The following is a 13,449-nucleotide window of genomic DNA, read 5'->3' as shown; positions in this document are numbered from 1 at the left end:
AAAATACATATTAAAAGAACACATATTGTGAAGATGTGATATTTTATCTACTTTGAGGTTCAGACGGCTAGCTCCACCTCTGTATTTTGCATAAATGACTTATTCATTGCTAATAAGTAATCAAATTAACCTACTTTGAATATGTAATTATGCAAATTTGGCATTTATTATGCAAGCTAACAAACCTCTGTGAAAGTTTTTAGTGTTGATGAAAGTTCAAGTTGTATTGGAATCAAGTCAAAACATTCGCGTTGAATCACTGTATAAATGATCTCAAATGTCAGCAAACTTGATTGACGAATGAATTTCAAAAACAGAATTTTCATGGAGTGCCTCATTCTTGAATAGAATTATCATTTACATATTTTTTTGTCTTTGTCTACCTGTAATAGAAACTCACAGTATTTTGTTTGAGTTCATCTTTGCTATTATGGTTTTTATGTTCAATTTTTATTTCCCCATGTTCCAGTCTTTTTATGCGCTTTTTTGTTCTGTGCGTTTTCTGTCTGTAAATGTCTTATCTTATTAGCACTTGTTTGAAATCAAATTTATTGAGTAGTGGTGTAAAGGAAAAAATTGTGAATAAGATGTAAGATATTGTCATTAGTTTTCAAAATAATTTTTATTATGTATATTTAAATAGATTACGGATACTTTTACGAGCATCTTTGAATTATGTTGAAATTTCACAGCAATCATGACCTAGGTCAGAAGTCAAAGGTTGGTAGTGTTTCTGTCCGAATAATTAAATATAAAAGTATTGAATTTTTTAGTTGCCATGACAACTGTATAGTGTTAGATACTTGCTTTTTCTATCATCCACATTTGCTGTTGGGAACGTGGATTGCATGTTTATATGCATCTCTTCATCTTGTTTTCCAATTGGTGGATCCTACCCTTATATTGAAAACAGTATGTTTATAAATGAATTTTAGAGATATGTTAAAAAAAAAAACAGCTGGGACAGAAAATACCAGGGTTCAACCAATTTTTTGGAAGGGGGAGGAATCTTAGAAGAGCCTTTGATAATCAGCGATGCTGTAAATTTTCAAATTTTGCTTCTTGGTTCAAAGGTCAACTCTTCATGCCAGTAATTCAAAACTGTGTCTGTGATCTGCTTAGCAACACTTTCATCTTCAAGGCCAAATACTGGCACTGAAACATTGTGTTGAAAGAAATTTTGCGTCTATTGAAGTTTACTGCCGGAGGGGAAAAACTCACTTTTTGGCAAAAGTTGCATTCTTTACAATACATCGCCATCCACAAATTGTGAATTATTTCTGGTTCCACTACATCACAATGATAAAGTGGTGTCATTGTATTGATGTTTGCCAAATTATCTCATTGTCATTACGTCACCCGAGTCAAAAAACAAATGACAGATTGAAGCATTTTCTGATTTGGGCATTCAGAAATATATTGATGAATGCAATGTCGCTGGACTTTATCTGTGGTCATCATTTTCGTTCTTCTTCAACGTCAAAGTTCCTCACATATTTTCATGGTTCCTTTATTTTTTGTTATTGGTGAAAAAAAATGAGCCAGCTGCCAGATTCATGAATGTAAATTTAGTAAAAATGAGAACAACATCATCGTCTGTCTTCCTATCTTCAAGTTTATTTTCTATGATGATTGGCAAATGATGATTGTGAAATACTGACTGTGTATGATAAAGTGACCTCTACCATGACTGTATATGACGCTCAATAAAATATAAAATGTCACTTTAAAATATTTTAAAATTGTTTGTATTGTGGTCTTTTTCGCAATTATTTTACACGGGTTGTATACCCCCTTTACAAGTCCTTGAATTTTAAAGCCTCCGGGAAAATTCCTGGAAAAGTCCTTGGAAAATGAAATTGAGTCCCGGAATCAGGGATTTTGATATTTAATTTAATCATGCATGTTGTTATTATTGCCAAACTTCACCACAAGGAACACTACGCTACGAACACGGCAAGAAATGCCACACCCACCCTCTATAGACAGACCACCTTCCCCATATAGCGGTCACTTTTTCTCGGTCCTTGAGTGACCACTTTACACAGGTTTCTCTTGCTTTTGTAAATATCACACAAGTCACTCCTTTTCAGGGAAATATTAAAGTTTTTTATTTGGTATCTTGTGTAAACAACATAACTAGCACAGACTCTGTATATACACATTCAATTAATATGTACAAATAGGTATGCAACCCAAACAGTTAATAATATAGTAAAAAAATTTAAAATCACAAAAATCACTCAACTTTGGTAGAAATGGTGTTACGTTTATCATACTTCACAATTCATAATATAACACTCAAAAACATCTTAAATCAATCTTATATGGCTTATTTACAGGGTTTTCAAAAAATTTTCATTTCATGTTAAAGTGTACATTCTGGAGCCAACGAATGTCATACAAACGTACAACACTATCTTCAACACAAACATCATTATTGTACGACACTAATTCCCCCCTAGAATATAGTGTAATATTCTTATCCCCTTTGGATGGATGGAGAGCAGGATCTGTCCACACCTACGTACTCCGCATAATGAAATATTCCTATTGCTTGCTTATGCATATTGGATGATACCACAGCAGTACAGGGAAGTCAGAGGTATCAGACTGAAAGGAAGACCATGTCTCAAAATCTATTTTAACAAACTTAACATATTTGCTCCTTTGAAATGTCATTTCATTTGCAAAGATATCAACTAGTAAACGAGGGAATCTTGTTCAATCCAACTTTTCGAATTATGCTAGCGTTTGAACTGCGATTTCACGTAAAATTCGTAAAATCTTCATCTACACCAGCAGTAAATAAAATAGTGGCTTTGTAAAAATGTAAACAGTAATTGTGTATTAATAATATCTTCTGAAGCTCAAGACACTAATCAATTTTCAAATAAAGTCGAGTTTGTGCCTGGTAAATATATTTCAGACCTTTTTTAAGTATTTTTCCATTTGATGTAGGAGTAATTTTGAACAAAAAATGAAGCTGAAAATGCTTGCCTATATTCATTTTTCATCCTAGCACTCTGCAAAAATGTTATTTCAGATTTGTGCTTGTGTCTTTTTCAGCGAGAGGGACTTGAGCAATATAGAACACTATGGCATTACACAAATTTGGACCTGCTATATCTGTTTGGTGTCCTTCCTATGATCCAGCGTTCGATACATTTTGTCAAACGTTCCACCCTTTCACCACAAAATATTGGTATGGTCCCATTGTTTTCAATGGTGTGGTTGGACCAACGCATTGTAAATTTGGGGTGAGAGGATGAAATGTTACACAGATTTAGCAAACTTTTTGGATTTATAGTAAACGTAGTCAAACACACTGGAGAAGGGAAAATCTACCCATGAAGCTTGGGAGATCTTGCAAAGCATAATTCTGCATTTTCTAACAGCTATCCTATGGTACCATTGTGATCTGATCATAGGGTTAAAAAAACTAACAATTTGACTTGTTTAGCCACATCCTGAGTAGAATAAAATATAAATGAAAATCTGCCATGTGCTTCTGTTGTGTGAAAGTGAACACACCAAGACACTGAGAAGCTGCCTAGACAAATATTAACACATGCCAATACAACATTTTTGTGGAGTTACCGATGTGGTCACAGCCTTATATCAGAAAGTGTATTTCATGGGGGAAAAACTCCATTTCTGTAATTAAATATACATCATTGATCTCTGACGACAGGATATGGAATATTGTCCCTATTTATGGCCATGTTATGAACAGAATGCCACACAGATATGATAGCATGAAAATTTTGCACTTTTTACAAACAACGACAGCAGGGCAAAATTGTTCAGTCACAGAGTCATAGATCCAAACATTTACATACAAACCTGTATTCAAACAACAATTCTATCTTTTTTCACTTTGAACGGAAAAAAATGACTACAGATGCAATTATAAGTTATATTTAACAGTGAATCTGAACTTGTCCTGTACTACTTTTCCGATACAATTTTTCTTAAAAACTGTCAAACTTTATGAATCACAATTGATACAAGATAGGGAGCAAAAATATGTTACTATTGACAATATTTGTGATACACAGAGTTTGCAGCATATTGTAAACAGGGTGGACGGAAATACTCTAAGTACACTGGATAGATGGAGTACTTGGAAATGTTAGTTTTCTTCTCACAACATTCTCAGCACACAATTATTTAGGTTGAAAGATATAACACCATGGCCACTCAATTTTTTTAAGAGTACAGTAATGCACAGGCAGCGACAATAACACGTTTTGGCAGAGGTTTCGAGTTTGAACTATAGGGGGCGCTGTCCAAGTGGGGAGAACAAACCAGGGCTGAGAAAAGTATCTTCCTCATGAAAGCAATCAGGTTTTCTTAGGGGAGCTTTCCCTAGTAAATACAAAGAAGACCCCCTAGGATTATGCTGATTTGTAAAATTATTCACTGTGAGTCCACTATACTTCAGTCTTGCCAGAAAATCAATTTAACAGCCTACAGCAATGCTCATAAGCATCAGCCTGAGGATTGTTTGTTTCAAATTAAAAGACTTCCTTGTATTGGACTGTAATAGAAAGAGGTGTTTGTCTAAAGAGCTGAGCTTTGGAAACTTAGCACAACAATAGATAACAGTAGTCTATATACAGGCTGCAACCACATGCCACGATGTTCATAAATTTGATGCTGTTTTCAATGATCACATAGCGTTTCTGGATAGGTATCATTTCTACAGGCAGTCTTCAGATAGCAGTTTTCACTCCTCGGCCATTTCTACTGGGACGTTAACTTTCTTCAGAGGATACTATCAGTAAGTTGTTAAGGTCATACTATGTGAACAAGATTCAGTCGAAGCACAAATATCTGTTGTAGCAGCTAGCTGTATCTACTCCAGTGTTTGACTGTTCATCCCTATTTCTCAGTGTTAGGGTCCAACGCAGCCAGGGCAAAATGCAGGGTTGTTCCAAAATTTAAAGGTGAAAGGGGTTAAATCACATTGGCAGACTCATGTCACATCCAGCACCATCAACAGAGCAGTATCTGGTCAAGTTCTGATTTGTTGGCGTGGCGACCAAGTCCACGTCACATATTTCACTGGACTACGCCTTCATTGTGCATGATGTGAAAAAGTAACTCTTTCACTCAGTGGCTCCTGACACACAATGTACAGAGTCATCGGATCTATCAAGTATGACAGCGAGTGTCAAAGGTCACCATGCCTCAACTCAAAGTCTCTTTGGATGGTATCGTAGAAGCGGCGGTCGGTTTTGCTTGCGGTTGTTGCCGAACCTGTCGTAATAGCTGTATCCTCTCTCTAGTGTCAGTGATATTGTGGCTACAGAGGAAAAAAAAGAAGAATAAAGATATTTACGAACGAGAATTTTTGATGCACTGATCCAACACTAGGAGAAAAAGCAAAACAAAATGATTTCTCACCACTGCAAGGAGAGGGGAAATATTATAGAATAGGAAGATTTCAAATAAGGGGAGGATTCAAAATAGGAAATTAGATAAGTTTAAATAATCATAAACAAAAATTCAATGGGGAAAAATGGTTGACTTACGATCATGGCCTCTACCTGTAGCATTTTACGAAAAAATCAATTACAAAACAAATTAAAGTAAACCAAAACAAAATAAACTAACACAGGCAAAAAGTATTTACTTATATTTATATTTGTTTATAATCATATATGAATGTTACTTACTGATGTGTTTGCTGTCTGAGAAATTGTGTTTGTACATGAACAATTTTGGATTTCACATTTCAGCTCTTAAGAAGATGATATGGTAAATGGGGGAGGATGTCTCACAATACTTATCACCTGAAAGAGGTATTCTACTGGGCAACTAAGGGGTACATGGCTCTGATGGACTCCTCAAGTTGCTGGCATTTGTTCATGATTTCAAATTTGCTGGATATTGAGAATTGTTCTCAGTGACAACTCACTTGTATGACACAATTACTGAAGGATCTTAAGGTAGTATGCATCTTAAAAGTGATCTTGAACTTTTTCTCAAATGTTGCTTATGGAAACTTTCAGCCACACTCTTGCCAAATCAAGACCAAAAATCCTCACTCCAAGTGCTTTAAAATGAGCAGCCATGAGTGGTGCACCATAAAGGTATTATGGTACACCAAAAAAGTAATAGGACAAGTTTGAGAGTTAAGATGTCTGTCCTTGTCTACTGTCTTATTACTTGTCTTATTACTTGTAAATTTCAGAACTCTTTGTTTCCATTCCGAAATTTGTGAGAGTTTCTTCAGATATAAAGTCCAATATCAATTATTGTAGCGGGTCACCGCTTGTTGAATCTTGACTTTGCCTGCTATGCTACCAAAATCATTGTCTGACCACACACTATATAATTACTGCATCAGCCCTTCACCTGCAGTACATGCAACATGTCAAATTTCCTCCTTGAGTCAAAGATTACTTTTCTAACCCTTCCTTCACGATGGTTTGGCCCGCACACATTGTTTTCATTATCAACAGTGAGTGTAGACCTGTTTACAGGTAAATGATGGTGAACTTAAGGTAGAACGCACCTCGGGGACAGACATTCGGACTCTCAAACTTTTACAATTCCCTTCTGATATACCGCATGTGGGTGTTCATTTTAAAGCTCTTGGTAAAAGAAAACTTTTCACCGGCTTAGTTTTTCGAAATTCGAAAACTCTTATTTTTCTCCATAGAGTTAACACAGGGATGGCGGCCATTTTGAATTTCTAATATCGGTAAATCTTGGGTAATTTGTTTCTCTAGTACCAAAATTTGCACGGTGACCCCCTATTTTTATTCTTGATTTGGGAAGAGAATGATTGAAAGATTCTTGAGGAAAATTAGAGCAAAAGTTTAAGTCTTTCACTTTCAAGGTGCATATTACCTTAATCAGACAATAGCTTTTGATAATTTTTTTCACTATTCTTTCTTATGTGTGTCAATTGCAAGTTCTTGTTCTACTCCCAAAGCGTGTTAAAGCATCCACATCGCTTGTCAACTCAGTGCCTATATGTTTCAAATGCACTGTTATTGTTTACATTTGAATTCTAGTCCAGACCAGAATTAACTTGTCAACAATAACAATGCAGTCTATACATGTACAGGCTGAGTCTACCACCCGAATACTATGTATCATGATATGCTTTGGGGAGTAGAACAAGAAAATGCAGCTGACAGTCATCAAAAGTAACGGCTAATAGCTCTGTAAGTCAGTGGTACATCACAATGGTTACGGGAGGATGGGGGGGGGCATCCTCAGCGCATTTCATGCAATATAAACAGGTAAAGCAGCAAAAATGAACATCTACAAGATGGACAATAAGTAATTCTGTGCACAGCAATGTTAAATTGGTTGCGTGACTTTGAACCCAAGCCGTGCATTCAAATATGAAATTAGCAAAATAATTTGAACAAAACAGCATCACCAAATGTGCATTGTAAAATACCGTGTGTTCATAGTAAATAGCAAAACAATTATCTTGCTTTTAGAAGACTGTTTAATTTTCACACAAGCATATACCAATTATGCAAGCGGTATTAGTTGGTCATGCACTATAGTACAGCAGAGTTATTGGGCAAGACTGATAATTAGTGGACACAAAGACATTTTGCTGAATTGTTAGTAACCTGGGGAGGCTACTAATACCCTCACTCCTAATCAGAGCCCCCTAAAAAATCATCTTTAATCGCAATCAAAGGTGCATCCACTAATCTTCAGTCATCCCAGTTATTGTATTAGTTGTGTGAAGTGACATACATGTGTTAATTACAGTATTTAGTTGAGTGTTTCCATAAATCATATTTGTGGAAAAGTCAAATTGTGCCTTGTATCGTAACACAATTAAGCTAGGCATGGTTTATGGAACTTTTAATGCAAAAAGAAATTAGTTTTTGCGTATGGCTGATATGATATTATTCTACATAGCAATGGCAATGTCTGTGCAAGTTAAACAAGGGGGGAAAAAGAATATTTGTACACTGCATATAGCCTTATAGTTTGATAGTCTTGTAGTATTTTCTACTTGTAGGTAGTAAGCTAATGTAACCAGAGAAGTTACATACGTGAGTGACGATGACTACTTCAATTGGGACTATAGTATAACCATGATGATTTTTCTAATCTGAAGAGATCAGTGTATCAGGGGAGAGTCTGACATCAAATGTTTGTTGATCTCTGTGTTTATCATTCCACAGCGACTACCTTACCTGGTTCAGCTGACACTAGTGGTGTTCTAGCCTGAGATCTGTACGACGGAACATGGCCAGATACTGCCCGAACCTGTGATGGAAAACATCGGAACAGAGTTGAAAAGTGACTCATCTGTAATGTATATGCTGAACAGATCCCTACCTACACTTAAGGAAACAGCAACAGGGTCCATCTCTGAAAGAGTTTTTAACAAATTTCATGGACTTTTCTAGGGTCATAATACCATTTGCCAGAATATAATTTTTACAACTTACCATCTTAACATACCATTTTACATATTATTTTTACGATATCATTGCTGATGACCTTGTTATTTTTGAAAACTGTGGTTGGATTATCAATTTTGCAACTTTTCCAGACTCAGTTTCATTTTCAAGGACACATCCAGGACTTTCCAAAGAGCTTTAAAATTCAAGGACTTCAAGCAGCATACAGACCCAGTGAGTTTTTTACTGTTGAGTCTATTAGAATGATTGTACAGCAATGGTGTCAGTATTTAGAGGGTGTAACAACCTTTTGTTGATAATCAGACTGACATACTAGACCCTTTACAAAAATTTTCCATGAAATCTCTATGGGACAAAGTCTCATAGAAATACTAGACCCTTTACAAAAATTTTCCATGAAATCTCTATGGGACAAAGTCTCATCACAATCTAATTGGGATTTTGTTTTTCGACATTTCAGTGATAATTTTGAACAGAGTCTCTAGATCTGTAGTGCAGAAATCACATGGCAATTTGATGGTCAATCTTCAGTTCCAATGAGAATTCACAGGCTTCTCAGTTGATATTTTTGCTGGGACAACCCGGAGCTGAAAGTGGAAAAGTTTCATCACTGACAGGAAACTTTGATGTGGGAATATGAGTGGAGAGGGTGGTGAATGTGGAGGGTGAAAGAAATGCTACCTCCTCCTCTTCCATGTTATCCAGGTCTTCTCTGTCAAGGGGTGACCCCTCCGATGTCAGATGACCCCCGCTCAGACTCCTCCTTGGTCTGCTCTTATTGACGTTCCAGTGATCAGGACTTCCGTGTTGTTCCGACTGCTGCTGCGTGAAATTCTCCGCGCGTCTGAAGTGATGCGAACTGCCCATGTTTTTCTCGATCGGGTAGACGGGCTGGACCAGCTCCGTTGGACTGCAGTGGCGCTTTGATAAGTGTTTGTGACTGTCCGCCGATGACAGCTTGGTCACTGTTAGCTCCTCCCTGTGCCGTTAGCGTTGCTGTTATTGCTGTTTGCGCTGGCTGTGTGAGGACTGACTGTGTGCGATGTGTGCTCCCTGCTACTCCTGTCTGTATCCTGTGGTAAAAAACAACCGCACGAAACACTAGCTGTAATGTTACCAATGTTTCATTGTATAAACATGTAGAATGCCCCTTATGTCGATATTCTGACCCTCAAATTTTTACAATTATTGTAAAAATTTATACATTTTTGGTCTACCACTTGTGGGGGGCTCATTTTGAAGCCCCTCAACGACATGGCGCTGCTTCCTGGGGACTAAAGACCAAAAGCATATCACTGAATTTCAAATGAAACCAGAAAGAACAAATTTGCATAAAGTCAAGTTTTTTGCCCTTTGAACTCTGATCCTTGTGTTCCAAAGATTATAATAAGTGGAGTAGAAGGCTGTTAAGAAATATCAAATTTACATTCAATAAAGTATTATCGTTGAAGAGAATCTGTCTTTGTAATGACTGATATTGAAGGATGGGCAGACACTATGCATGCAAAATGGTCATATGAAGTGCTGTATTTACCTGCTTGTGCTGATGACCGTCTTTTAAAATTTGCTTGGTTGATATAGATAGATCTGTTTTGTGGCCAGACTGGGTGTGGCTTGAGACTCTCGCCTCTCTAGGGGATATATGTAAGTGTTGCTTCCTACAGCGACGGGAAAAAATTAACATGTGAAAAGAGCGCCCTCAAGGGCCTTTTTTTTCACGGATGTTTTAATACACTGCAACAACTTCATAGGTCACACACTTTGGTGCTTTTTTTTTTCACAAACACTTTATCCAGCTAATTCACACTACAACTTAAATTCTTGCACAGTGAATGATTTCAGGCTTAGTAAACATACTTCATATACGTAATTGTCATGAACTTCATCATTAGTTGTATATTCAAACGATACTTATGGATTTCTCTAATTTTGATTTCATTGAGTACTCTGCAATGCCTTTCTTTGCAGTGGGCTGAATCTGTTTATGACCTTGCTATTTAATGTTTTTGAATAAGAGCACCAGAATGTGTGACTTGTTAACATTCATAGATGCACCGAAAAAGTCGAAGCCTGCCACCTTGCTATCCCATCATGCACTGGATTTTAATCCCTTCGCTTCACTTACACTGCAATTTAAGTCAAATAACACAAGTGATGACACCTACAGATGGTACGCCATGCATGACTGATTGCCATAGGTCTTGCTGACCTTTGCCCTTATAAAAGCGACCTGATCTCCCATGGTGTGACCTCATCAAAGGTCACACATCCTGCAACTTTCTCTGTCTATGTTAGGGTTGTCAGTACTGGCAACAGAATTTGCCAGGATGTGTGACCTTTGTGTGACCCTAGACCACCACCAAAAATATACCTGCAGGAAATGGATGCGTTATTGTTAGGCTGAAGATTTCACAATATCAAAGTCAGTAGTGTGTCACAGTGGCATCGATCAAAGTTTAATGAAAGGTCAAAGTTCAACAGTAAAAACATCAATTCGGGTGTGGAAATTTCCATTATTGGTTGGAAAGTACTGTATGGAGGTTAATTGAGATACACGGCTGTCTCTAGAATGCAACTTCTGAAGATCTGATTTGAGGATTCCAAAAAATAAAACTTGGCGTATCCCATGTTTTATAACCTTCAACTTGTATTTGATATTGCCACTGTACATACAGATCTTGACTTTGATAACAGTGAATGGAGAAATCAACATTACCGATACACAGCAACCAAATCATATTAGCATATGGCAGATGTCCTAATACCGTACAAACCAACACAGCACATCAACGTTAATAATATTTAATAACAAAATTCACAAATCAGAACTACCTTCCACTTTCCTCTGCCTGTTTACAACACATTGAACCACTAACGATGTATTCTGGGTTAAAGTGAATGTTCAGATTACAATAATCATTTAGTTTGTGTATATACAGCACAAAAAGTCCAAATTCAGTACAAACGGACACAAAAGTCTTTTGATTTTGGGATATCGTATTTGATTGTATGTTACAGGAGGTCACTGACAGGCAGTCTGTGAATTTTGGAAAGTAGTTGACGTTGCAAATAGTAGACTGTACAGAACTGGACTAGCATGGATGTATTATGGCAGCTATTTATTCTGTTCAACGATGAAATGGGCAGCTAGCTGTGATGCAATGATGGACCAATTCTGCACAGAACTACACAGTGTTGACATCAACGTGAATGGATGAAAAGGGACACGATTAGCATGTGATTACCATGCGATGGACATGAAATGGACATACGATGAACATGTGATGGAAACATGGTGGAAATGAGATGGCTGTGATGGACGTGAGATGACATGTGATGGACATGTGATGAACATGTGATAGACATGAGATGAGACAGAATATGACAGCCACACGATGATATGGGCTTTTAGATGACAACAGATGCATTATGTGAACATGACAAACAGACGCATAAACTAGGAAAGCCGACTTTGCAATGATGCTTTCATGATGGCCTGCAATATTTGTTTAATTTTTACATGCGACCAAGCTTTCGTAGTTTACAGTATTGTGTGCGTGCTAAATACATGCACGTAGTTGGTACACAAATCATTTACCCCGTCTGGGTCCCCGTTTCACCGGTGGACATGGGAACATAAGCCTTGGATGAGGTTGCTGTCATGGGAACAGAAGGTTGTGGTGCGTGTTTGTGTAGCGCTTCCGGGTCAGTGTCAGACATGTCGCTGGTGCTAGCGGAGTAGCGGCTATGTCTTACGAGTCTCTCGACCTCGTTAGTCATTATTTCAGAATCGACACTATGATTTCCTGCGGATGAACAAGGACGACAGATGACGTAATGGCGGCGGGGAGAGTCGCAGGTCAAGAAGTAGGTGTCCGAGTTTTCACCCGAGTGGCATTCATCTATCCCATAATACATCAGCCACGTGGAGTCGATGCCGATGACGGCTGATCTGGGCGTGCTTTCCCTGGAAACTGTAGAAAGCGCACTTGAAAAGCTGGATATTTGATTCTTTTTTGTTTTGAAACAAGAAGGAAAAGTGGGTATTGCAAATTGGGAATGTGCGCTGGTTTTAGATCTGTCTTTGACCACACTGTAGTTGCACCGTGCTATGTGATAGATGCACGCTTGGGTGAGAACTCGGAAGTGCTTGTTGATTGGGGGTATTTTGTGCTTTCGTTGTGGATATTAAAAGGTGATACCACTCGAGACCCAGGTCAAATTACCAACACAACAGCACCAGGGAATGTTGGAGATAAATTTTGCACACGTTTTTCAGTACATGGCAATCTTAAAAACTTCATCTCTGGTTAAAAGTTCAAAGGTCAAGCCTGAGTACAACAAGCGCAATAGGATTGTATCAAAATCTTGTTGTAAAAGTGTGTCAATTGAGGAAATGAATGGAGAAAAGCCACCAGAACAATAGCTGAACTTGTCCATACAATATTGTGTTTCTCTACACAAATTAGACAGGCTCGTCCTTAATGTAAAACTGTTTGGAAATGTTAGCTGGGAATTCTGAAGATAGCAATAACTTTGTGATGATATGATCAGGATGAAGGCTTGAAACAACACACGGGACAGACCTGAGCCGTCTTGACAGAAATGAAATCAGCCGAGCTGCCTTGGTGGCAGTGTTCGACGAACCCTTCACCTCTGTGCAACACGTCATAGAGAAAAAACAGGAGCAACTGCAGATAAGTGGACACAGACTACACTATGATGAAAATAGGATTCCTTAGGGGCCCCTTCATGCATTCTTGACATTGCTACCCTTCTTATGACTCCTGAAGTTAGTTGCAATTAATGTAAAGAGAATGTGTATCCACTTATCTGCAGTTACACTGGCCAGCATAACCTTGATATTTCTCTGACTGGACCATGTTAGTATCAGTCAATTATTGACTGCCAATGGAGGTTAATAGTGAACAATTATTGACTGCTACTAGAGGTTAATATGAAACTGTTATTGACTACTACTTCAACAGGGCAATATGTGACTGTTTCTGAGGACAATATAAGGGAAAACGAT

At 37.7% G+C, this 13,449-nt stretch overlaps 1 protein-coding gene across 6 annotated transcripts in view; it reads right to left on the bottom strand.

The window, feature by feature from the left end:
• Positions 1–2,090: 2,090 nt before the first annotated feature.
• The window catches only part of LOC139133146 (cytosolic carboxypeptidase 2-like), a 51,902-nt gene continuing 40,543 nt past the window's right edge, over positions 2,091–13,449 (bottom strand). For 4 of the 6 annotated variants that reach the window (XM_070699588.1, XM_070699572.1, XM_070699595.1 and 1 more), the window contains exons 28-32: positions 12,016–12,223; positions 9,952–10,075; positions 9,099–9,490; positions 8,187–8,259; positions 2,091–5,311 (exon numbers count right to left, since the gene is read on the bottom strand). In XM_070699588.1, the coding sequence (XP_070555689.1) occupies positions 9,386–9,490; positions 9,952–10,075; positions 12,016–12,223 (437 nt within the window). In that variant the 3' untranslated portion in view covers positions 2,091–5,311; positions 8,187–8,259; positions 9,099–9,385. Of the gene's footprint in view, positions 5,312–8,186; positions 8,260–9,098; positions 9,491–9,951; positions 10,076–12,015; positions 12,224–13,449 lie in introns of those variants that run through there. The other 2 variants (XM_070699606.1, XM_070699599.1) reach the window with 2 other exon arrangements.

The sequence above is a fragment of the Ptychodera flava genome, chromosome 1 (assembly GCF_041260155.1).
Source record: "Ptychodera flava strain L36383 chromosome 1, AS_Pfla_20210202, whole genome shotgun sequence".
Lineage (NCBI taxonomy): Eukaryota > Metazoa > Hemichordata > Enteropneusta > Ptychoderidae > Ptychodera > Ptychodera flava.
This window is presented reverse-complemented; position numbering and strand designations above follow the sequence as displayed.